At 32.1% G+C, this 25,717-nt stretch overlaps 5 protein-coding genes across 6 annotated transcripts; all 5 read left to right on the top strand.

Moving 5' to 3' along the window:
- Nucleotides 1–1,344: 1,344 nt before the first annotated feature.
- Nucleotides 1,345–2,805, top strand: LOC130500218 (uncharacterized). The gene is made up of 2 exons (XM_056994982.1): nt 1,345–1,399; nt 2,090–2,805. Exons 1-2 carry the CDS (start codon nt 1,345–1,347, stop codon nt 2,803–2,805), a joined length of 771 nt encoding a protein of 256 aa, XP_056850962.1.
- A 3,172-nt stretch (nt 2,806–5,977) lies between these two features.
- On the top strand, nt 5,978–6,993 carry LOC130500417 (ethylene-responsive transcription factor ERF003-like). Its single transcript, XM_056995476.1, has 2 exons — nt 5,978–6,204; nt 6,307–6,993. The coding sequence occupies exons 1-2, from the start codon at nt 6,122–6,124 to the stop codon at nt 6,758–6,760; spliced, it is 537 nt and encodes a 178-aa protein (XP_056851456.1). The 5' UTR covers nt 5,978–6,121; the 3' UTR covers nt 6,761–6,993.
- A 389-nt stretch (nt 6,994–7,382) lies between these two features.
- Nucleotides 7,383–8,450, top strand: LOC130500217 (uncharacterized). Its single transcript, XM_056994979.1, has one exon. It carries the CDS (start codon nt 7,383–7,385, stop codon nt 8,448–8,450), a length of 1,068 nt encoding a protein of 355 aa, XP_056850959.1.
- Nucleotides 8,451–17,247: 8,797 nt separating this feature from the next.
- On the top strand, nt 17,248–20,294 carry LOC130499781 (replication protein A 70 kDa DNA-binding subunit A-like). Of its 2 annotated transcripts, none has more exons than XM_056994176.1 (12): nt 17,248–17,406; nt 17,500–17,666; nt 17,736–18,006; nt 18,089–18,185; nt 18,269–18,393; nt 18,460–18,544; nt 18,625–18,757; nt 18,844–19,034; nt 19,108–19,228; nt 19,295–19,471; nt 19,569–19,628; nt 20,046–20,294. In XM_056994176.1, exons 2-12 carry the CDS (start codon nt 17,502–17,504, stop codon nt 20,259–20,261), a joined length of 1,641 nt encoding a protein of 546 aa, XP_056850156.1. In that variant the 5' UTR covers nt 17,248–17,406; nt 17,500–17,501; the 3' UTR covers nt 20,262–20,294. The 2 variants fall into 2 exon arrangements, with proteins under 2 accessions (XP_056850156.1, XP_056850155.1); XM_056994175.1 differs by having other exon boundaries at nt 17,253–17,406; nt 17,488–17,666.
- Nucleotides 20,295–21,679: 1,385 nt separating this feature from the next.
- LOC130499782 (uncharacterized) lies at nt 21,680–23,768 on the top strand. Its single transcript, XM_056994177.1, has 7 exons — nt 21,680–21,765; nt 21,847–21,980; nt 22,067–22,257; nt 22,330–22,450; nt 22,517–22,693; nt 22,792–22,851; nt 23,270–23,768. The coding sequence occupies exons 3-7, from the start codon at nt 22,202–22,204 to the stop codon at nt 23,366–23,368; spliced, it is 513 nt and encodes a 170-aa protein (XP_056850157.1). The 5' UTR covers nt 21,680–21,765; nt 21,847–21,980; nt 22,067–22,201; the 3' UTR covers nt 23,369–23,768.
- Nucleotides 23,769–25,717: the final 1,949 nt, after the last annotated feature.

Genomic DNA, 25,717 nt, shown 5'->3' with positions numbered 1-25,717 from the left:
CTGTGTTGTGGTTTAAAAAAAAATGTGTGTGTTAGATATTGACGTACATGTGCTGTCGCTGCGATGCTGCTACGGGGTGAGAGTGTCAAAAGTTTCTTCTTCCATATTCGACCAATTGGATATTCAACATGATTCCAAAGAAATGTTCAAAAGAAAAAAAAACATTGTTCCAAAGCACACATCACATGGCCTACTAAATCCAAACATTGTTAAAACTAATGTCCACTTATTGAAATCACTATATATTTATAAGAAAAAGTTTCTGTGACTAGAATTTATAAGCAATTTTAATTAATGTCTGTAGAAAAAAAATCTCAAAGGACGAGGGGATAAGGAGGGAACAAATATCCCATGGAGTGCGGTAAATTGGAGTGACAAAAAGTCTATGTCCTTTTGGAGTCAAATGTAACATTCACTTGCTCTCACTTTGCTCCAAAACCGCGTCCAATCCAATTTTCTCCAACTTGACTTCTAACTCTCTTTTTTCTTTTTCGTTTTGTTTTGTTTACAAAATGTAATACATAAATTTGGATGTGAGTAGAGACACAACATACAACATGTAATGTTACTCTTTTTATTTCCAATTTTAGGGTTTATTGTTGTATAACATCACAAATATACAAATTTTAATCCAAGTAAAGTTACAACAGCAATATTAGCATGTAAATTTAACTATATGTCCTCGTTAGTCTTGAGTTTGTAATATGATTAGCCTTTTTTACCAATGTTACATTGTATTATAAATAAATGCTTAATTTCAGTTTTGCATGTGTGTATGTGTCAAAGGTATAGAAAACAAACAAAGTTTGCCAGCAATTAGCAGCATTTAAACCATATTACTGAATTTTTTTTACTTTTTGGGTCAAAACCATTATATTACTGAAATATTAAGACTCAATATTTAGTACTTGTGATTTTGTGTTTATTATCTCCGCTAGAATTGGGAAGGAGAGGACGATATTGCATTGGGAAAAACATATACGATGAATTTTTGTAAGATTTATTTTTTTTCCGACATAATACACAAAATGGCAAACAAAGTTGATATCACTATATCCTTTTGTAATTTGTTCCTTTTTCAGTTTTCGAAATAATAATTTGAAAATTTTGTCAACATAGATTAGATTCTCTTGTATAATAAGAACATAAAAATGTATAGATAACACCAAAAAATACTGCAGGTGTGTATGCAAGCTGAGGAACAACGCTTCTGAAACCTCCAAGTCCATGTTGAATAACTTCATCTTTTATCATAAAATATATATATGAGTGTGTTTCTATCGCTTTAAATCACATTTGTTCTTTAGAATATTGGTTTTGTTGTGACCTTTTGTTGAGGATTCAATGGACCCTCCATATTTGCATGTGACTGAGTCTGGAATGGGACGAGAGAATGGCGGTCACTGATATGGATGTCACCTTATTATGTCGCATTTATCTACTAAACTAAATTATTTATATAAAATAACCTGTTTGCCAAATTTCTTCTTGCAATTAAAATAAGTATTAACTACGTTCTAACTTCTAACTTACGATTATTATACTATATTTATAAATCATGAAACTGTTAGCTAACACTTTACTAGATCCAATACATGCATGTATTTACTTTATTTTTAAATTTTGTTTGACAAAAGGTTACATGCATGTATTATTACTCATCTAAAAACTATCTGATGATTCTTATGCTAACAAGTCCCATTTCTAAATATGGAAAACCACTATAACTAAATGCACGACCAGTTCTCTGATTTAAGTGAACAAATAACAAAAAGGGTGAACCCCTTCTCTTTCATCGTTTAGTAAATATTATTCCATCCGTTTCATTTTAGTTGTCGTTTTAAGTTTATACACATATATTAAGAAAACATATGATTTTGTATATTTTCAAAATAAAAACACAATTACCTAATCTAACTATATTTCAACCAATATGAAAATAAAATAAAAAATATTATTAATAAATTTTGCATTGAAACTTTAAAATAACATCTATTTTAAAACAATTTTTTTCTTATAAAGATTAACTAAATCGAAACAAAAGGAGCATATGGCCTTTCACACCTTTTCACCTCATGTCCTTTTGCAGTTCAGTTCTGGACTAAAGTCCCTCTTACCTCTCAAATCGTTGCTCAGGGACCGGTGGATGATTTCTCAAGATGGTACTCTACTCAGGCTCTAAGGACTGCGCTTCCCCCGCTAGGAGTTACTGTCTCTCCACTTGTCCCTTGGCTCTTGTGGAATCTTTGGATTGCAAGAAATAAGCTTGTTTTTGAAGGAAAGATTTTTCAGGTGGATGATATCATCTCAAAAGCATCTGCAGAAGCTAGAGCTTGGGAGAACGCGAATGCAGGGAAAAAGCTGGCGCGGAAGAAGCTTAACCCAGTAAGAGTATCAACCCCTCACCCTTTCTCTTGTTGGATTGATGGGGCTTGGCAGGAATCTACAAGAGCAGGAAGCATGGGTTGGATCATTAAAAATGAAGAAGATGCAGTCCTCTGTCGTGGTTCCTCAAATAGGACACATGTGGAATCAGCACTTGTTGCAGAAGCACTAGCTTTGAGAGATGCCCTTAAGCAAGCAAATGATCTGCAGCTTCAAAGTCTCCATATTTCCTCGGACTCACAGGTCCTTATATCTACCCTGCGTGAAGGGCGGGATTTGAATGAGATTGCAGGTGTCCTTACTGACATTAGGAACCTTGCCACTCTCTTCTGTCCATTATCTTTCTCTTTTGTACCTCGGTTAGAAAACATTCAGGCAGACTCTTTGGCTAAGGCCAGCCTTGCTAGGTTGGCTTTGTAATCTGGATGTAAGTAGGATTGGTATATTTAATGAAGTTTATGTTTGACAAAAAAAAAAAGAGTGCACATGTATCCATACCAATTTTAAAGTATATATATTTTAAACAAATTTTAACATATACCGATTGTAATTTATTTATTTATTTTGGTCAAAAATACCGATTGTAAAGTTTATTCTGTATTGTAGTATTTGTGCACCCAGTCAAAAAATTCTGGATTCGCTTATTACAGCTGAATGCAGAAAAGGACATGAATCACAATCAACCCATTCATCACCCATGTTTATATATGTCGTAGTAGGTCCCATGTCACGCGTTTACGTTCTAGGTCCACTTATTTTATTTCATAATACTTGTCTGATTTTCCCATAACTTTGTATGTAGTCCCAAGTAGGGGTGGGCAAAATATCCGTAAATTTTGATTCGATCCGTTATTCGTTCCGATTCGATCCGAAAAATCCGAATATCCGTAACTTAACGAATCGAAGCAAATACTAAAATCCAATATCCGTCAAAGACGAAGCAAATCACAAATACTAATATTTTTAGAAACGGATATCCGATCCGATCCGTTATATACATATATATGTATATATGTTTATAAAATTATATAATATACATACTTTTATATCTTTATATAAATTTTATAATGTTTTTATTCACTAAATTAATTATTTAGTTATTAAAATTTTTGAAAGTATGTAAATTTTTATTAAAAAATAATGAAATATTATTATTTTATTTCAGATTTTCTTCTTTTTCTTTTATTTTTCTTTATTTTTTTTAATTTTTTATTATTTTTTACGGATCGAATCGGATATCCGGAAAAAATTCGGATATTCGCGGATATCCGATGTTCCGGATATCCGAAAAGTTACGGATCGGATCGGATCGAAAAATCGAATATTCGTAAGGCACGGATCGGATCACGGATATCCTTAAAATTCCGGATATCCGCTCCGTGCCCACCCCTAGTCCCAAGGAACCTAATTGTGTATGTTCAACTTTCTCTTTTTTCTCCAGTGTCGACAAAACCAAATTAAGATATGTAATATGATTCACCAAACATATGATGACCCTCTATTCTATAAAAACAAACAAATCATACACATTTAATAATGACATGTAAATAATGTAATTTCTAGTTCATAATTCAATATTGTTTTGCTTAATAAAAGTTCATTTGCCGGCAAAAACTCGCATATTTAAATTATCAAACATGAAATTTCATAAAGATGTATTTACATCATGTACACTTTTGAAATTTGTTACCTAGAATCTATTTGAAAGAACCTTATGTAATCATGAGTTTTTCATGCCATGCACTGGGAAATAAAAAAAAAGTTTGAATTTTTAATCTCTTTTCGGAAGTATGAAGCTTGAAACTTGCAAACACTACTCAAACGTTCCAAAACTGTAGCAAAGAGAGAAATTAGCAATGCAACTTATACAAAACAGTATTTTTAGATCTTCGCACTCCAACATGATTAATGGTTTGATCGATCGACCTATACAATCAAACCACGTCTCAAATGAAGAATCAGTTAGAAAACAAAACTATATTAGACCTAATAAAATTGTTTGTTAACTAGTTAATTAAGTTACAGCAGTTCTAATATTATAACTTCAAAGGTGATTAACTACTTTCAAAGGTTATATATATACCAACTGACTAATCATTTCGGTTAAAATTATTAATTACTACGGTTAATATGATAAATCTATTTATAAAAGTAATTGACCTTAATTATAATGATTTTTCTTGTAGTCATAATTGGATCTAAACCACTTTCCATCGATAATGTTGGCACTTGTCATTTCGATGGATCTATTCTAACAGCATACTCTTTTGCCCAACATATACTTCTATCACTTTCTATTCCAATTACTATTGAGACTAAAAAGAATATGTTGTCTGAATTGGAATACAAGTTGTGTGTATTCACTCTTTCAAGTTCTTATTAATCTACCAGATGACAAAAAAAAAAAAGAATTGGAATACAAGTTTTAAAATACTAGCGATCCAACGTAATTTATAGATATTGTATTTTCATATTTGATAAGCCAACTAATTTTTTTGTTTTACCTATAAAACACATAAAATTGACAAAAACATCCGTATATAAGAGAATCCAAAGACAAAATCTGAATGTGATATTCCCTCACTGTATAGTAACCAAATCGCTTTGACTAATGGTAAAATAGTTATAGCTTATAGCTGGAGTTTCTGTCTTCGATTTGAATAGCATTGGCTATCTAACCATGTTTTAAATGGATTCAAATGTCTACACGGATCCGAATGCAAGTTATTGTAGGATTAGTCTTTACTAGAAATCTTTTGGGATCTCCATAGTTATATAAAAAAAATATGTATAATCAGTATCATGGGTATCACAAAACATTAATGTTTGTTTCTATAATATCCTAAAATAAAATATATAGTAGTCGAAGATTGTTTTGGTGTTTGATTGAGTCATTATCGGAGCCTCACATGGGTGAAGAATGGTGATGAAGGAGTCTCGCTAGTCATCAAACCTCATATTTCCAATTATTATTTTTATTATTAATTAGTTGGGGAAAACTCTAAAATTAATTGGCAGTTTCTAGATATACATACATGTTGTGATGATCAAACCCATGTGAAAATGGGTACAGTGGGTTTGAAGTTTCACCACGGCCAAAATGTCTTTAGATCCAACTTGTTCACCATTGGAAAGATAAAGGAAACCGATACATTTGCTATATGTAGGACAGAAAATAAATTGTTCGAAACTAAATTTTTATTATGAAACTAAATTGTACTCTTAACAAAAAAACATTTACATAAAGTCTTGATAAATTTGTTTGTGGATTGATAAGTCTTATTCTCTTCTAAATGAAATTACGATGATACTGTCCAAAAATCTATAGATAGATTCTCTCCTACATAGAGCTTAGACATGTGGTGTCTAAGCTTATTTCACTAAAACTCTTCAATGTTATGTGAGAGTACTGGATAATACATTTGCCCATGTCTTGGCAATTTCGAATACAACAAATGAGTTAAACTTTAAAAGAGAACATAAAATAAAATAATATGAGATTTTCAGGGTCGTGGTAACGGTGTAGGTCCCATCTAGGACCAAATTGATTGCCAGTTAATTTGCAAATAAATTTATTATTACACAACAAAACACATCTCTATCTCTCATGAAGCCAACAGTACTTATAGCCACCCTTCACTCTCCCAAAAACGCTCCTTCACTCCATCATCACTTTCCTCTTTGACATTTCCCGTAAACACTTTCGTAGACCACTCTAAAACTCACCTGAACTCTAATGGCAAGACCACAACAACGGTTCCGAGGCGTGAGGCAGAGACATTGGGGCTCTTGGGTCTCTGAAATCCGCCACCCTCTGTTGTAAGTCAAATTACCATAATAGCCTTGTTTTCATTTTTTTTTTTTTTTGTATATCAAGGAGTTAAAGCTGATTCTTATTTTACTTCTTTTTTTTTGTTTCAGAAAAACAAGAATCTGGCTCGGGACTTTTGAGACTGCGGAAGATGCGGCAAGAGCCTACGACGAGGCGGCTAGGCTAATGTGTGGCAATAGAGCTCGTACCAACTTCCCTTACAACCCAAACGCCATTCCTTCTCCCTCTTCTACGCTACTCTCCGCCACTCTCACCGCTAAACTCCACAAGTGCTACATGGCTTCTCTTCAGCTGACCAAACAAACGCAAACGCAGACTCAAACACAGATGCAGAACGCGAGATATGAAGGGGGCATGAATATGACGTCTGACGGTAACGAGTATAACAGGGGAGGAGGAGTAACGGAGATCAAGTGGGAAGATGCGGATATGCAACATAATTTAAGGCCGTTAGAGGAAGATGATATCGAGCAAATGATCGAAGAGCTGCTTCACTACGGTTCCATTGAGCTCCGCTCTGTTTTACCTACTCAGTCGCTATGAGAAACGGCCCGTCCCTGTCGTTTTTAAGCATTATTTTTTAATTTTATATTTAGTTATATTTTCCTTCAACCAATCGGCGTCGTTATGAGATTAGTAGTGAGGTAAAAGGCTAATTCCAAGACATTTGATCTGAATTGGCCTCTTTTGAAACACTCATTCTAGTTTCTACAAGAGCAATCGATCATATGCTATGTAATGTATAGTATTTTTATGATATTAAAACATGTTATGAATTTATTTGCATAATTTTCTCCATGTAAACCAATTGAAAAAACACAAATCATGAGAATAATTATGTTTTGAGTATTGCCAAAATGACACTCTCCTTCGAGTAGAACCTATAAAGTCAGCATCTCACGGATGGAGGGGGATATTAGCAGGTAGAGACTTACTGATTGAGCATCTAGGAAAAGTTATTGGGGACGGCGCGACAACAAAAGTTTGGGGTGAACCTTGAATCTCAACGGCCACCGCCTTACTCCCCTTTGGACCTGTCAGAGAAGATGAAAGTGACCTTTATGTATCAGACCTCATTTTGAGGGGCACAGGAAAGTGGAACATCCAGAGAATTCAAGAGCTCTTACCTGAGGTAGCAGAGGAAATTTTGACGATCAGAGCTAGCATGACGGGTGCACCAGACTCCTATGTTTGGTACCCTGTGGCTTCTGGTTCGTATTCGGCTAAATCAGGCTATGCAGCAGCCTCCGCCTTAAGCCTGCAAACACTGGATCAGCCTGCTGCTTTAGTCCCTGTTAATTGGAAGAAACACGTTTGGAATGTAGAATGCCCCCCAAAGTTAAAGCTACTAATCTGGCAAGCACTACATGATGCCTTACCAACGGGAGTAAACCTGGAGAAAAGGGGAGTTGCAAACAACTCCACATGCGTTCATTGCGGAGCACCGGAGACAACCGAACATCTCTTCCTGCACTGCCCCTTTGCCTCGCAAGCTTGGGACTTAGCCCCTCTGAAGAACCCCTTTGTATCAACCAGCTATGGATCCTTCTACTCCGCCCTTGAAGCGTCGACACTTGATATCTGCCTTCCACCAACGGGATGTAGAGTTAACATCTTCTTTTGGATCGTCTGGTCTCTTTGGATAACACGAAATCAGCTCCTGTTTGAATCAAGACACATCTCAGTACCAGAGACTGTTACCAAAGCCCTAGCGGGAGCAAGAGAATGGTCGCTAGCTCAATTGAAACCAGATAATCCATCTGAGAGCCAAAAGGAGCGATCTTTACCTCTGATACCTTCGATGCCCCAAGGGACAATCAACTGCAACACGGATGCTGCATGGAACCCGACATCACAGCAAGCATGCCTTGGATGGATCTTCACGCCTCAGGAATCGATGCCTCTCCTGCCTTTCCAGGGATCTCAATTTCAGATCCACGTTCAATCGGCGCTTGCAGCGGAAGCTTTAGCGGTGCGAGCAGCACTATCTCATGCCATTCATCTTGGCATAACATCAATCTGGATTCGTTCAGACTCATTGGAGCTCGTCAGAGCCATCACTTCGGTTACAAAGCCAAAGAATCTCCATGGAATTCTTCTGGACATCGAAGCATTATCGTCCTCTCTTGTTTTCTGTTTTTTCTCTTTCACTCCAAAGGAGTCAAATGGGCCTGCAGACTCTATTGCAAAAGTCTCTCTATGTAATATGAATTCCACCTGGGCCTGGGCCTAGATTTCTCATTTTCTATGAAAACCTTAGTTGATCAAAAAAAAAAAATTATGTTTTGAGTTCGTGTGTGAATAAGTGGGGATTTATGTAGTGAAAAGTTAGAACATTGGGAAGAAATATATCAAAAGAAGAGAGTTTGGAAGGGTTTGAATATTTTTTAGTTAGCTGTTTTTTCATGCATGTTCTCATTTTTCAACGGTGGGCCTTATTTTTCCTTCCGTTTAATATTCTATTTCTCACTCTTTTGATTTTTTTTTCTTTTTAATTTGGGATTGCTGCCAAGTAGAAAAGAGTGTCCCTAACACTACCATCAAAAATCTAACTTTTAAATTAGAGAGATTTGTGTGTTTCTAGCGCTTAAGTTGGTCAGCTATACGACTAATAAAAAGCAATAGAAACCTAACCTACAAGACCATATTCGACTGAAAACCAAAATAAAAACCAGAACCGGACTTCGAACACATGTTGAATTAAACTATGTTCTTTGATTTATGACATAGAGGGTTTTGTTGTTTAATCAACGTTTAGAAACATTTTGTTTGGTTTTGCACAAACAAAATTGTTTTTTCTTGCCGATTTTTAAAATGTGCAACCACAATCACTCTTTATACATAACGTTTCACGGATACTTGCAAACCAAGCAATCAAACGGTCAAACAATTATAACCACACCTACTGGCTACTACACCATATCTTCTTTTTGTTTTACACCATATCTTGTAAACAATTTAACACTGCATCAGTAAAAGATTAACTACGCAGTTATTAAAATCCGATAGCTTCTCCACTCTGATCGATCGTTTTCTTCTTGCATACATGTACATTATCAGTTGTTAGGAACATATATAATTGAATTAAGTAAATGATAATTCAGTATGGTCAGTTGGGTTACGATATAAACCAGCAAACATGCAATGCATCTAATTGCAGCACAAAATGATTTGACGTTCGGAATTATATGGATCCAAAAAGATTTCTTGTCCCCTTTATTTGCATGATGTAGATAATAAACTATAAATGTAATCATTCCGAAAATAGATAAAAGTAAATTACGCAAGCTATGCATATTACAATATTGTATAAGTTATGATGATGATATAAATAATCAGGGTAAACTATGATTTGAACAGCTTTTGGCTTTGATTTGATGATACTTTCTTATCATCTTCGTGCTGCTAATAATTTTTACAATAAATAACACTCCTCTTTGATTTGTAAATAAATTTACCATTATACCACATAATTGTATGTTATCTAACTAAGAAAACTGATGGAAGATTTTTTTTAAAAGTAGTATTCGACGATGTGACGAAGCCTATAGTTTATAAGGTTGACAGAAGGGACACAAACGCTATAATAACTCAATTTTTTTAACCACAAGGTGGTGGGCTAGTGGTCTTGAGACAGTTCCAACGTCGATAAGGACCCAGGTTCGAATACCCTTTGTGGCCACGAAATGCTTTACGCCCTCCCCAAGTTTAAATTTAAGCGCGGCGTTGGTGTTGGGCCCTTGGGTAATGGATATTAGTAACGGCTGGTTTCGGGCCAGGGGTGACTACGGGCCTAAGGATTACGGAAAGCTACGGAAGTGACTACAGACCTATGAGTTGCGGAAAGCTACGGAAGTGTCTACAGGTCTACGGGTTGCGGAACATCCCTGTTAAAAAAAAAAACTCAATTTTTAACTTATAAGCTCATAAATGCTACAATGGGTAGTCAAAAGCAATTCAAAGAGTTCTTTTAAAAATCTACTAAGATGTTCCAAACTATTTTACTCGGAGTTCTGTACAGTAGGCTAGCATGCGATTTACGATTAACTGCTCTGTCTTCTCTCTAAGACTACCACCGTGATTCTGTGCTTCCGGCTGGCGGAGTGGGCCGGTCCGGCTTTAGTTTTTTCTTTGTTTTCTTTTTCTTAGTTTTCTTTGTTCGATAATTTTGTGTTTGTCTTTGGCGAGGAAGAGATCGGGCGTTTGTTCCCTTTCGGTTCACTAAGACTTTTGTTTCCGGGACGAGGTGGCTCCCACAAGCACCACTGTCGCCGGCTTATGACTCCGGAGGGTAGAGACGCTCATAACTCCGCATCGCCGGTTTTTGACTACGGGGGTGGAGGCTCTCGTAGCTCCGCGTCACCGGCGCTAGAAGATATGGTTGGAGAACGACGCTCTCTTCAGTTTGACGGCGTGGCTAACGGTGGATGAAATCTCGACAGACGATGAAGCTCTCCACTAGGCGATGCTACGGCGAGGAAGACGGAGGTCGTAGTTGTAGCGGTATGATTTCGCTTCTGGTGGCTTGCGGCGAAACGTTAGCGGTTTCTGTTTCCGGCGGTGATTTTCTCGAAGCATCGAAGCGATGGCGATGGGTGAAGGAAAAGGAGACGCGTGTCCCTCTTGTCGGTGAGGATTAAACACGTAGACACGGCGTGGTTGTGATCATGCCACGTGAAACGCAGAAGTCGAGTGGTAAGCTTCTGGTTTGGGTTTCTGTGGGCTTTTCGTTGTAGTTCTTTTAGTTTGGACTGTTGGGCTGTGTCCCAAATGTTGGTCCTAGTGTGTCTGCTCTTTTTGGGCTTTTTTTTCGGATGGGCTTTTTGCCTTTAATAATATTACTCTTAGATGGGAAAAAAAAGAGGCTAGCATGCGATTTCAACTAATTTGTTAACAACTAAAGTACTGCCTACGTGACAATTATTCAGCCACTATAGTGGAGATACTCTCATAGATCCATTAACAAGATAAAAGAAGAAAATAACCAGTTATATGAGACAAAATTTGTCAAACAATTGTATTGGGATAGGTTAGTTTATCAACGTGATGCTATTTTTCTTTTGGATCGGGGTCTTTATCGAATGGAACTTATAATGATTATACATACCTGTTTGGAAATTGATTTTGTTTCCCCCACAACCTTTTAAGAAAGGTAAATTGATAAACAAATAAATAACGAAAAAAGACGAGGGAATTACAAAAGAGGAGGGAATTACAAAAGAGGAGGTAAATTGATAAACAAACTAATTATTCTGTTTTGTTAAAGCATTTATAGCAGCAAAGGTAAGATTTAAAATAATGGGCATGCTTGTGAGTTGATCATCATTACTTCTTTGAACTTCTGTGACCCTTTTTCCTTTGAGGAATGTCCTTTTCTATTGTCCCAATGAAAGTTTCACTGCACTCACCAAATAAAGAGTGCATAGATATTCATATTCATATGAAAATGTGTTTTGTCCATTCTTGTTGTATAATACTTTTAGTTATATATAGTCTTGTATTAGTGCATGTAAATGTATTTCGTTCAACCAAATTTCAACAGAAGTATTTCATACATAAGTATCGGTCCTGGCCGTTACAATTCAAAATAATCGTTTCTGTTGGGATTGTGAAATCATGTGTCCAACTCTATTTATCTGATTAGTACGATATTATCTACTTTGTACCTTAATGACAAACCCGCATGGATTTACTTTTGCTTTTCATCCCAAAAGGCTTCGTACTAATAGGGTTAAACATCTATTTATATATTAGACTTTACTTTGTCTAATATCCAATGTGAGACTTTGTTTGACATCTCACATTCTCCCCCTCAAACTAAGAACCACAACTCATCTCTGAGAATGCTTCTCCCACAACATTACAGGTTCCATGATTTTCTGACGTGATCTCTGCCACATACCTCCCATTCTTAACTTCAAGGGTACCTCATTCATCTCTTAAAGAGTATTTAAGTCTTCTTGCAGATTTCTCGTCAAACCTGGCTCTGATACCAATTGTTGGGATTATGAAATCCTGTGTCCAACTCTATTTATCTGATTAGTACGATATTGTCCACTTTGGACCTTAATGACAAGCCCGCATGGATTTATTTTTGCTTTTCATCTCAAAAGGCCTCGTACTAATAGAGTTGGACATCTCTTTATATATTAAACTTTACTTTGTCTAATATCCAATATGAGACTTTGTTTGACATCTCACAGTTTCAGCCCCTAAATGCAAACAAACATATATTTTATGTCCTAAAGATGGAAAGTGTGTGTGGAACAGACATGCATTGACTCAGATTATGCACATCCTAACTCATAAGTGATATTATGTCGGGTATGTGTCAAATACGAATCTCTGCCTACAATACGCCTGAACGCTGAAGAATCGTCGAGAGGATAACTATCAGAAGAAGACATCTCGAGATTAAGTTCCATAGGTACTGAAAGAGGCTTGCAGCCTAGTAAACCATCATCTTCAAGAAGTTCTAAAGTATATTTCCTAATACCAATGTTGTCACGCGCAATCTCAAATCCGAAAAGTTACTTTGCTGGACCAATGTCTCGAAGTTTAAATGCAGACTTGAGAGTGGACTTGAACTCGTCAATAGCAGAATTATCGTTTCCTACTAGCAATATTACTTTAGCTATTTGATAGGAACAAGAGAGATTTTTAAGTTTAGACATGTTTAGTACTAAACATTGAAAGAAGTCTCTGGGCCTTGGGGCCCAACCCAAAGAGGCTAATTTCTCCCACATTCCCGGCTAACTTCCATTGCCGTTTAGTTTGTTTTTTTTTTTGCTGGTGAGCGTTTCTTTCTTTACGTAACCAAATGATTTGATCAGTAAAACTGATTCTACTTTATGTGTAGGGAAAGTATGAGTGAGATTGTATGAAAGATTTGGGGCCAAAACTGTAATAAACAAGAAGATGATTCGAAGGCTTGTCAGGTTTTGTTTTGTTTTTTTTTTTTTTTTTTTTTTTGTAACGCTTGTCAGGTTTTGTTACATTACATGTTTTGGATGTACGATCGTCCACTTGTGCTCTTCTTGGATTTATCCATGGAACTGTACGAGTTTTGGTCCGTTCTGATTATATATTTGTCTCTTTATCTCTGTGAATACAAACAAGCATATCTTCTTCCTGCCACTAGATTTGTTTACTACTGGTGGAAAAGACATGATACAGAGACTTACTTGATTCAATTATATTCGACCAATTTTGGAAAAACCCACGTGATGTCGTCGTTGGTGATGAAAGCATTTTGTGTCGTTTTTATTGGTAATGGTTTCTGAACTTATGAAATATAAGATGGCCTTTTAATAAGTTATCCATGCTTAAAAAACCCATGAAGATAATCCAATCTCTTGGTGCCGTTCTTTATTTTACGTGTAACTTCAGGAAAATATAAAATGTTGGAGTAAGTCCTTAAGCATTATATTTTCCTCTTTTAAAATGTTCTTTCACACCTTTAGATAGTCGCTTGTGTCACCTTTTATGCAATATCAATTTGCATGTATGTGGCGTGCACGTACTCGTTTAGTTGTTATCCTCGAGGGCCAAAAAAAGAAAAGGTCATTCGTTGTCATAGTCACTTTGGGGTCTAACAAAGAGAAGCATTGGATGCTTTACTGATATTATGTTTCAGTTTTCTTCTATAGAACTCTTTGCTTTTTAGTGTCACAATCATCCTACGCAGCAACTATCTTCTTTTTATTACATACTAGATATGAGCCCGTTGCGTTGCAACGGGTTTTGTTTGATGTTTTATTTGATGTTTTAGTTTAATAAAAACATAATAAAAACCATTTTATTATAGTTTTACGATTTTTCTACATATGTTGTGTGAGATTTATTTTATAATTAAATACCATTTTTCACACATAAGTTCAAGTTAATATTTGTATTTTATAATCATTGTTCATAGATCAATGTTGTAAATTTTGCAATTAGGATTAAGGAATATAATATACTTAAACGTTTAAACTCAACACAACCAAAATAAAAAATTGAATGAAAGATAAAAAAAAATCAAAGTCAAATACACCAATCGAGTCAAGGAAAATATTATACATGTTCTTATGTACTAACTTAATGCTTTATTAAATAAGTTTTAAAAAGTTTATTTGCTATGATTTTAAAGAAAGGGGAAAATTATTTTTATAAATCTCCTATTTAATTACAATTAATAAATTAAATAAAAAATTTTAATACTCTTTTACATTTTTTTAGATTTTAGAAAAGGAAAATTTGTCATACAACCTATTACAATTATATTCTCTTTACAATTTCAGAAAAAAATTGCTATCAAATAATTATTTCTAGTTATTAATAAATAATCTTAAAATTGCTTTTATTAACAATTTGTTTCAATACTACTTTTACACTTCTTTCGTCAATTAATTTTTTTTTAATATTATGTTCATCATCACATACTCTCTTTAAATATTATAAAATATTTTTTTACAATTCTCTTTTGGTTAGGACTTAGAAATATGATACAAATTTCTTTTTGCTTAGGATTTATTTTAGAAAAAAAAACTATCAAATATTCTTTTACAGCTTTTAGGATTTTAGAAAAGGAAATTTATATTACTTAATCTTTTACAATTATATTTCATCTAGGATTTATAAAAACAAAATTTCTATCAAATAATTATTTCCAGTTAATATTAATTATTTTTAAAAGATGGCATTTTTAAAATTTGTTTTTTCAATATCACTAATGTTTTTTTCAATTTGTATTGTTAATTAAATAATTGTTAGTATCATGTTTAATATTAAATTTTAAATTAAAAATTACTATTATTATTTTACAATTCTCTCCGGTTAGGATTTAAAAGAAAAGAAAAAAAAATCTTAATTGGTTAAGATTAGAAAAGAATTTTTTTTAGAAATCTCTTTTATTTAAGATTTTATGAAAAAGGTTATTTTCAATATCTAATTTTGTAGTAATTGACACATGTTGCTATCATATCAGGTGAAATGTTTTAAATTATTTTTGATTTATATTTTTTTTAACACAGAATTACTAAAAAATAAATTAAGTTAATTATAAGAAAAAATAAGATTACTTTACCTTTACATTTTTATTTGCACTTTTTAAAAAAAAAGAAAACTAATTATTTTATTAGTTTTTCCTTATGATTTTTATGCAACTATTTTATTTTTAATAGAAAAAATATCTGTTTAATATATGATGTAAACAACAACATCAAAATTGAAAGTTATGTTATAATAAAATGTAATAATGATAATAAAATGTTGAGTTGTATCAAGAAATTTAAAAAAAAATACTCAGGTAATACTTTTCATGTAAATACTATTGTGTTTTGTAAAAATAATATGTGGAAACTTAAACCTAAATATAGATGTAAAATGTTTGTAGCTATTTTTGGTCATAATTTTAAACATACAATTATCTATTAGAAAGGAAAGTTAGTTACTTATAAGAAAGTAATAAAAGTACTTTTACAATTTTCTTTTAATTAGGTTTTTAAAAAAGGAATAGTATTTATTATAAAGTTAGTTTTTCTCCATGTTTTTTATTAAATAATTGAAATTATGGGATTTTACAATTCGTTTGTTTAACATTTTTTAAAAACGTTGAATTTATCTTTATAATTCTCTATCTTTAGTGAGTTTAAGAATAAACATTATATTTTTTAAAAAAGAATTAACTTTCTAATACCTTTTTGCAATTATTATTTTGTTTAGTCTTTTAAAAAAGAAATTACTATCAAATATTTTATAATATAGAATTTTAAAAGACTATTTAATAGTAATTTCCTTATTTGCTCCCAATGATTCTTTGTATTGACCTTGACAACCTTTTATAGCCAAGTCTTCTGCTCCTCTCTTTCTTTTCCCTAACAGACTTTAACTTTTCTCGTTAATTTTTCCTTAATATGATTTAAATATCAGTTGCAATAAGTAAGTTTTCTATATATTTAAAATTTATGATAATTTTATAAATCAAATTTATCGATAATTATCTTACCACATATATCTGAATATTATACAAAAGTAAAAATTAAAAAAGAAAACTCCCTTATAAATTGTGTGATATAGATATCTAATATTTGAGTTTGAACCAATTTTATTATATTACTTGGATATATAATATAAATTTATTTTGGTAGTTAATCAATATCAATTATTATGTATAATTTATTTGTGTACACAATTAACCAACAAAATAATATTAATTTCAAGACATTCTGAAATATAATATAAGAGAACTTTTAGACATTCTTAAAACATTGATATGTTTATTTACTTTTATATTAAATATTATATATTATTAATAAAGTTAGGGTTCCAGTCAAAATATATCTATAAATTCAGATAACTTGCAAAAAATTAAGATATATATATATATATATATATATATATATATATATATATGATTTCATTTGTCCTAGGGCTACAGATTCATATTCTATTTTTTTCATGCAAACTACAATAAAATATAATAGTATTTCATTATAACAATATAAATTAGCTATTTAAAATAAAATAATGCATATTAAAACATTAAGCAATATATTCCACAGAATATCATTTTAAGTTTGCTTCAATCAGAATAGTACTTTAAGATTATTTTTGTAATGAGAATTTTATTTTTAACACAGAATTACTAAAAAATAAATTAAGTTAATTATAAGAAAAAATAAGATTACTTTACCTTTACATTTTTATTTGCACTTTTTTAAAAAAAAGAAAACTAATTATTTTATTAGTTTTTCCTTATGATTTTTATGCAACTATTTTATTTTTAATAGAAAAAATATCTGTTTAATATATGATGTAAACAACAAACATCAAAATTGAAAGTTATCTTTTATACAATAAACAGAAGTCAATTGACAATCCTGTGTTTGACACCTGTCTTTTTATATTTATTCCTTTTTTAAAATATTGTTCACTTTAAAAATATTGGTTTCCCCGAAATGTCTTTTTTAATTAAAAAAATATGTAACTGTATATAGCTGTCATAAACAAACTAGACACCACTTTATTTTTCCACAATAACTATTTCCTAATTAATTTTATTTACTTTTTTCCTCAGCACAATATCTTCCACTTTCTTCTCCACCATCCGTAAATCTTGCCATCAACTCCATATCTTCAACTACCTTTCTTATAAAAGATATGGAAACAAATCGCAGTAAAAGAAATTTCGTTTAGTTTTACCACAGGTTATTAAATCTGCAACTCTAGAATTTCTTTCCTTTTTTTCTCTATATCAAGTTGCAGATTTTAATCTGATTTTTTCCCAGGTATTGCTCTAGCTATGAGCAAGATGAAGCTTGCTTTCACTCCTATTGCTCAGTTACAGGCAGTTACTGAAAACGAAATCTGGAAAATTAAGGTTCGAGTTGCCCGTATGTGGAGATTTCAGAACGGCGATAAGACCGGAGATGTTGGTGGAGTCGATTTAATACTTGTGGATGATAAGGTACATATTATAATTCTGAGTTGTTTATGTTTATATGATTTTGATAATTGTTCTATCATGTACTAACAGGGAGATCGTATACAAGCTTGCATTAGAGGAAAATTGATACCCAAGTTCGAAAATGATTTGGGAGAAGGAGAGTGTTGTATTCTGATGAATTTTAAGTTGTCTCCTAATCTCGGGAATTACAGAGGAACTGGACATCCTTTCAAGATATTTTTCACTTGGTCAACATACCTTAAGAAGAATTGCGAGGAGATTCCAAACGATTCACTTCGTTTTGATTGTGTATCTTTTGATGATCTGCTTTCTCAGAATTGTGATGAAAAGGTGTTTGTAGGTATGTGATTTAACCAATAGGTATATAATGGTTTTCAGATTTTGTTTCATGTATTTATGAAATCTTTTTTTTTCTTCTACAGATGTAATTGGAGAAATTGTTGGACCTTGCAATCTCAAAGAAATTACTGTTCGTAATGCTCCATGTAAAATATTGAATCTTCAACTCAAGAACTGTGGGTTAGTTTTCTTGAACTTCTAATTATGATTTTAAGTGTATTCATATTGATCCTCTGTTAAACGTGTGTTTTCTTATGTTGTAGTGATTCAATCATTAATTGTGTATTTTGGGAAAAATATGCTGAAGATATTCATTCGTATGTTCAATCCTTTTCTGGTGGAGCTATTGTTATGCTTTGCAGTCTCATGAGAATTAACATTTATAATGGTAAATCTGCTTTTAATACTACTTTTGAAACAGTCAAATATTAATGTTTGCCTTTTGTTTTTGTAGGAAAATTCACAATTCAAAGTGGGAAATCTTCAACAAAGCTGTTTATTAATTCTGACATTGCTGAGATAAATGAATTCAAAGAAAAGTAAGTAGTTCTGTTTTCTTTTCATTTCATATTTATTATAATTTCTATTTCAGATTAATGATATTACTTTACTATAATAGAATGTCAAAAGATGTTATGTCTACAACATCATGTGGTTCTCAATTGACTTTGTCAAATTGTACCCAAGTTTCTTTGGATCATATTCCATTTGAGAATCGCAAAACAATTTCCCAGCTGTTAACATCATATGAGGTAAGTTGTATGTTGTACTCTTTGATCAAGTTCTTAAATCTGTTACATATGCAACCATTTCATTTAAATTTTCTCTTGATCTGTAGGAAACAAGGTGTTGTATATATGCAACAATATGTGCACTTAAAACTGAGGGTCCTTGGTGGTATCTAGCCTGTCCAGGATCAGGATGTGCTAAGAAAGTAAACTACTACTTGAACCCAGAAACTGAAGAACTAGAAATGGATAAGTTCTCATGTGAAGCATGCGAGAAAATTGTTAGTTCTACAAAAACAAGGTTTGTCACTAATCAATGTATATCATTTATTTATTTTTTTGTCAGTTTGCTAAACTATACTTTATTTTTACAGATATCAGGTTCATTGTAAAGTCTTGGATCATACAGGAACAGCTTCTTTTCTCATGTTTGACAGAGAAGTCATTCAACTAATTCACAAATCGGCATATGAGTTGTTGGAGCAACAAGTTCAGGTAAATAGATCTTTTTATTCATCTCAATATCTAAATTTATTTTAATTTTTAGATGTATTTTTGCAGTTCAACAATGGGAATGAATTACCTCGAGAACTTCTAGCTTTAGAGGGTCGGGAGTTTGTCTTCACAGTGTACAAACCTGAAACATCCAAGAATTACACACCATCTACTTTTAAAGTAGTTAACGTCACGGATGACCCTGCCAAAATTTTAAGATTTCATAGTGATGATGCCAATGAGGTAAAAATGATAAAACTCTCTATCATCATATTTTGAAATAGTTCTCAGAACTATTTTATTGTTATTTTTAGTATATTTACAAAAACAATTTGTGTAGAGTGACATTCCTGCCATTGGTCCTCATTTCTCAAACTCCACCGAGACCACTACGAACTTGGTAATTAACATTATTCCACTTGAACTTATATTTATGCTTTTTAGCTTTTTTGAAACCAATGTTTTAACAGTTGACAAAGAATGAAAAATATAAAATTCTATCTCTGGATATGTAAATAGGGAACACTTGCAGGAAAGACTACCTTTCTTCAGCATATTGATGAATCTTTATTTCCTATATAAGAAAATTCTGAGATATTGTTGTAGTTGTCTGCACGCAAAGTCTTTGATTGAGCTTAAGATATTTAATTCTCTCTGATTCCATCATTGTGTGTGCATCATCAATAAATTGCCGAAACGGTTTTACATAATACAATTTACGTTGAAGTGGTTGACACGTTGAAGTCCTTTTCTGTTATGTTGGATTTTCATATTATATTCTCAGGTGTTCTGGCATGTTTTTATTTTGTATTTTCAGGTCAATGATGTTTTGGAAGAGTCTAACAATTCTACAAGTGCTTCCACAGAATCAGCATCAACTCCAACCACAAAGCGACCTAGTACACTAGCAATTGAAGATTGTGTGCCACAACTTTCTTCAAAGAAACTTAAAGGAGATGTTTCACTTTTAGCTGAAGAAGATGGACAACTTTCATCAACAAAAATCAAAACCAAAAGTTGGGTATGTGACTAAAGATCACTCTGCAAAACCTTCATCTACAAAACAGAGAAAACAGCCAACCTCATTCCAAAAAAGGAGAAAAACTGATGATTTATCTTCTCTGTTTTTAGTTTCAAGTATCCACGTTCTCTACTTTTTTATGTTTTTATGTACATGTTCTTAGGTCTAAGCTTAGTCTACTTCAGGTTTCAAAACATGCTATTGTGTTTATTTCTAGGTTTATGTAATTATTTATTACTGATTTTTATTTCTTCTTAGATCAGCTGCCTTGGATTTTTATTATAATTTTTAAACGTTTGTTTTTCTCTATGTTAAAACTATAAACAATTGTTACAGAAAAATCAATTCATGTTGTATAGTATAAAGCTAAATTATATATTCTACCTTAGCAATATTTTTATGTTATTATTATTCTTTAATCTAGAAGGAAAATTAAAAACTATAAAAAATGTGAATCAAGTAAAACATATATATACAGTTTAATTTAATTTAATTTATATTAAAATTTACTTATTTGGAGAGACGAATGAGGAAAGATATAATATATTATATATTATTCATGTTTCTGGATTAAAGTGAAACTATCCGGTTTGGTTCAGGTTATCTATAATTAACATGCTAGATACATTTTTTCAATTCAGGTTTTGATTTCGGTATTGTATAACTTATTGAGTCACCTCTGTCCGTTTTTGAGTTCTTATATTTTGTCCAGTTCTATTTTATATATTTGGGGATGGGCGTTCGGATATCTATTTGGGTTCGGTATGGATTTATTCGGGTTTCAGGTTTCGAGGTCAAAGATTTCAGTCCCATTCGGATATTCTAAATTTCGGTTTGGATTCGGTTCGGATCCTTGCGAGTTCGGTTCGGGTTCGGATAACCCATTAAATTTTAAGATTTCATACCAATATTTTTAAAGTGAACAATATTTTTAAAAAAGGAATAAATATAAAAAGACAGGTGTCAAACACAGGATTGTCAATTGACTTCTGTTTTATTGTATAAAATGGTTTTCAGATTTGTTTTCATGTATTTATGAAATCTTTTTTTTCTTCTACAGATGTAATTGGAGAAATGTTGGACCTTGCAATCTCAAAGAAATTTACTGTCGTAATGCTCCATGTAAAATATTGAATCTTCAACTCAAGAACTGTGGGTTAGTTTTCTTGAAACTTCTAATTATGATTTTAAGTGTATTCATATTGATCCTCTGTTAAACGTGTGTTTTCTTATGTTGTAGTGATTCAATCATTAATTGTGTATTTTGGGAAAAATATGCTGAAGATATTCATTCGTATGTTCAATCCTTTTCTGGTGGAGCTATTGTTATGCTTTGCAGTCTCATGAGAATTAACATTTTATAATGGTAAATCTGCTTTTAATACTACTTTTGAAACAGTCAAATATTAATGTTTGCCTTTTGTTTTGTAGGAAAATTCACAATTCAAAGTGGGAAATCTTCAACAAAGCTGTTTATTAATTCTGACATTGCTGAGATAAATGAATTCAAAGAAAAGTAAGTAGTTCTGTTTTCTTTTCATTTCATATTTTATTATAATTTCTATTTCAGATTAATGATATTACTTTACTATAATAGAATGTCAAAAGATGTTATGTCTACAACATCATGTGGTTCTCAATTGACTTTGTCAAATTGTACCCAAGTTTCTTTGGATCATATTCCATTTGAGAATCGCAAAAACAATTTCCCAGCTGTTAACATCATATGAGGTAAGTTGTATGTTGTACTCTTTGATCAAGTTCTTAAATCTGTTACATATGCAACCATTTCATTTAAATTTTCTCTTGATCTGTAGGAAACAAGGTGTTGTATATATGCAACAATATGTGCACTTAAAACTGAGGGTCCTTGGTGGTATCTAGCCTGTCCAGGATCAGGATGTGCTAAGAAAGTAAACTACTACTTGAACCCAGAAACTGAAGAACTAGAAATGGATAAGTTCTCATGTGAAGCATGCGAGAAAATTGTTAGTTCTACAAAAACAAGGTTTGTCACTAATCAATGTATATCATTTATTTATTTTTTGTCAGTTTGCTAAACTATACTTTATTTTTACAGATATCAGGTTCATTGTAAAGTCTTGGATCATACAGGAACAGCTTCTTTTCTCATGTTTGACAGAGAAGTCATTCAACTAATTCACAAATCGGCATATGAGTTGTTGGAGCAACAAGTTCAGGTAAATAGATCTTTTTATTCATCTCAATATCTAAATTTATTTTAATTTTTAGATGTATTTTTGCAGTTCAACAATGGGAATGAATTACCTCGAGAACTTCTAGCTTTAGAGGGTCGGGAGTTTGTCTTCACAGTGTACAAACCTGAAACATCCAAGAATTACACACCATCTACTTTTAAAGTAGTTAACGTCACGGATGACCCTGCCAAAATTTTAAGATTTCATAGTGATGATGCCAATGAGGTAAAAATGATAAAAACTCTCTATCATCATATTTTGAAATAGTTCTCAGAACTATTTTATTGTTATTTTTAGTATATTTACAAAAACAATTTGTGTAGAGTGACATTCCTGCCATTGGTCCTCATTTCTCAAACTCCACCGAGACCACTACGAACTTGGTAATTAACATTATTCCACTTGAACTTATATTTATGCTTTTTAGCTTTTTTGAAACCAATGTTTTAACAGTTGACAAAGAATGAAAAATATAAAATTCTATCTCTGGATATGTAAATAGGGAACACTTGCAGGAAAGACTACCTTTCTTCAGCATATTGATGAATCTTTATTTCCTATATAAGAAAATTCTGAGATATTGTTGTAGTTGTCTGCACGCAAAGTCTTTGATTGAGCTTAAGATATTTAATTCTCTCTGATTCCATCATTGTGTGTGCATCATCAATAAATTGCCGAAACGGTTTTACATAATACAATTTACGTTGAAGTGGTTGACACGTTGAAGTCCTTTTCTGTTATGTTGGATTTTCATATTATATTCTCAGGTGTTCTGGCATGTTTTTATTTTGTATTTTTCAGGTCAATGATGTTTTGGAAGAGTCTAACAATTCTACAAGTGCTTCCACAGAATCAGCATCAACTCCAACCACAAAGCGACCCAAGTACACTAGCAATTGAAGATTGTGTGCCACAACTTTCTTCAAAGAAACTTAAAGGAGATGTTTCACTTTTAGCTGAAGAAGATGGACAACTTTCATCAACAAAATCAAAACCAAAAGTTGGGTATGTGACTAAAGATCACTCTGCAAAACCTTCATCTACAAAACAGAGAAAAACAGCCAACCTCATTCCAAAAAAGGAGAAAAACTGATGATTTATCTTCTCTGTTTTTAGTTTCAAGTATCCACGTTCTCTACTTTTTTATGTTTTTATGTACATGTTTCTTAGGTCTAAGCTTAGTCTACTTCAGGTTTCAAAACATGCTATTGTGTTTATTTCTAGGTTTATGTAATTATTTATTACTGATTTTTATTTCTTCTTAGATCAGCTGCCTTGGATTTTTATTATAATTTTTAAACGTTTGTTTTTCTCTATGTTAAAAACTATAAAACAATTGTTACAGAAAAATCAATTCATGTTGTATAGTATAAAGCTAAATTATATATTCTACCTTAGCAATATTTTTATGTTATTATTATTCTTTAATCTAGAAGGAAAATTAAAAACTATAAAAAATGTGAATCAAGTAAAACATATATATACAGTTTAATTTAATTTAATTTATATTAAAATTTACTTATTTGGAGAGACGAAATGAGGAAAGATATAATATATTATATATTATTCATGTTTCTGGATTAAAGTGAAACTATCCGGTTTGGTTCAGGTTATCTATAATTAACATGCTAGATACATTTTTTCAATTCAGGTTTTGATTTCGGTATTGTATAACTTATTGAGTCAACCTCTGTCCGTTTTTGAGTTCTTATATTTTGTCCAGTTCTATTTTATATATTTGGGGATGGGCGTTCGGATATCTATTTGGGTTCGGTATGGATTTATTCGGGTTTCAGGTTCGAGGTCAAAGATTTCAGTCCCATTCGGATATTTCTAAATTTCGGTTTGGATTCGGTTCGGATCCTTGCGAGTTCGGTTCGGGTTCGGATAACCCATTAAATTATTTTAAAATTTTAAAATTAATTATATACTTTAAACTTCACAAAATCTATAAACAAAATAATATATTACATATAAATTGGAATAACATGTGTCAAAATACCAAAAATTAACATATAAATTTGTTTGATTTGAATCTTTGAACAGAGAATCAATAATTTTTAAAAAATTTTTTGGTGTTCTGAGTATACTTTAGCTATTTAAACATGTATTTTTGCATATTTGTATATAGTTTCAAGTATTTTAGACAATTTAAAATATCATATATATTTTAGATGCTTTTAATATAAATTAGATCTAAAAATAGTTATATAAATTAGATCTAAAAATAGTTGATATATATATATATATATATATATATATATATATATATATGTATATTAATCTATTTCGGATATCCGAAATATTTCGGTTCGGATCGGATTCGGTTTCGGTTCTTTAAATACCAAAATATGAACCCATTCAGATATTTAATCAATTTTGGTTCGGATTTGGTATTACTTTTTCGGATCGGATTTAGTTCGATTCTTCGGGTTCGGTTATTTTGTCCAGCCCTATATATACCTTTACAATATTTTATATCTATATTTATATTATCTAGAATAAAAATCAAACGACTATATAAAAAAAAGGTAATCACGTTAAGGCACATCTATTTTAATTTATATTATAATTTACTTAATTTGGAAGACTCCAGATAACTAGGCTAATCACGTAAGGCACATCTATTCGTAAGGCACAGTATTGATTACAGTTTACTTAATTTGGAGGGATTTGAAATTGCTTAAAAATTAACTGTTCGTTAAGTCTCCGTTTTATTACTCTCTCCACTTCTTCTTCTTCCCCATCATTCCACGCTAAACCTTAAACAGGTAGACGCTCATTCTCTTTTCAGATCACCTTCGACTTATTTTACTCATATATATGTTTTTACAGGACGAACATAATGCGACTCAAAGGAAAAGAAAAGGTCACTCAGAGAAGAATCAACGTAAGACAAGGTATTTAGAGTTATGTTTGTTTTCTATATTGCAGTTTCGTTTCCTCTAAGCAACCCAACTAATGTAACATCTGGTCTGATCATGTCCTCATGGCAGAAGATATTCAGTCAAGGAGTCAACGTATGCGCATTTTGAGAGATAGGAGGAAGAACTCAAAACCAAGAGGATCATGTAGTATAATTCATTTACATTTATAATCATTATTTATTAATTTAAATATTAATCAGAATATATTATTCTCAACTTTCAGTTAGTTCTAACTCGGCAAGCTCCAGCCAGCACTCTATTCCTACTACTTTTCAAGCTATTACTCCAAATCCAGGTATTAGACTGAAGCAATTAACAAATA

This window comes from Raphanus sativus, chromosome 9 (assembly GCF_000801105.2).
Source record: "Raphanus sativus cultivar WK10039 chromosome 9, ASM80110v3, whole genome shotgun sequence".
In the NCBI taxonomy this organism is placed as follows: domain Eukaryota; kingdom Viridiplantae; phylum Streptophyta; class Magnoliopsida; order Brassicales; family Brassicaceae; genus Raphanus; species Raphanus sativus.
Note: the sequence above shows the minus strand (reverse complement) of the source record. Positions and strands in the feature narration are given on the sequence as shown.

Excerpts from the sequence above, each read along its gene's own strand:
- LOC130500218 (XM_056994982.1), top strand. The coding sequence starts at position 1,345 with ATGGACCCTCCATATTTGCATGTGACTGAGTCTGGAATGGGACGAGAG. Across the intron at positions 1,400-2,089 it reads AATGGGACGAGAGAATGGCG|TTCAGTTCTGGACTAAAGTC; the intron begins GTCACTGATATG and ends GTCCTTTTGCAG.
- LOC130500417 (XM_056995476.1), top strand. The coding sequence starts at position 6,122 with ATGGCAAGACCACAACAACGGTTCCGAGGCGTGAGGCAGAGACATTGG. Across the intron at positions 6,205-6,306 it reads GAAATCCGCCACCCTCTGTT|AAAAACAAGAATCTGGCTCG; the intron begins GTAAGTCAAATT and ends TTTTTGTTTCAG.
- LOC130500217 (XM_056994979.1), top strand. The coding sequence starts at position 7,383 with ATGACGGGTGCACCAGACTCCTATGTTTGGTACCCTGTGGCTTCTGGT.
- LOC130499781 (XM_056994176.1), top strand. The coding sequence starts at position 17,502 with ATGAGCAAGATGAAGCTTGCTTTCACTCCTATTGCTCAGTTACAGGCA. Across the intron at positions 18,007-18,088 it reads TGATGAAAAGGTGTTTGTAG|ATGTAATTGGAGAAATTGTT; the intron begins GTATGTGATTTA and ends TTTCTTCTACAG. Across the intron at positions 19,229-19,294 it reads TGTTGGAGCAACAAGTTCAG|TTCAACAATGGGAATGAATT; the intron begins GTAAATAGATCT and ends GTATTTTTGCAG.
- LOC130499782 (XM_056994177.1), top strand. The coding sequence starts at position 22,202 with ATGGATAAGTTCTCATGTGAAGCATGCGAGAAAATTGTTAGTTCTACA. Across the intron at positions 22,258-22,329 it reads GTTAGTTCTACAAAAACAAG|ATATCAGGTTCATTGTAAAG; the intron begins GTTTGTCACTAA and ends TTATTTTTACAG. Across the intron at positions 22,852-23,269 it reads CCGAGACCACTACGAACTTG|GTCAATGATGTTTTGGAAGA; the intron begins GTAATTAACATT and ends TGTATTTTTCAG.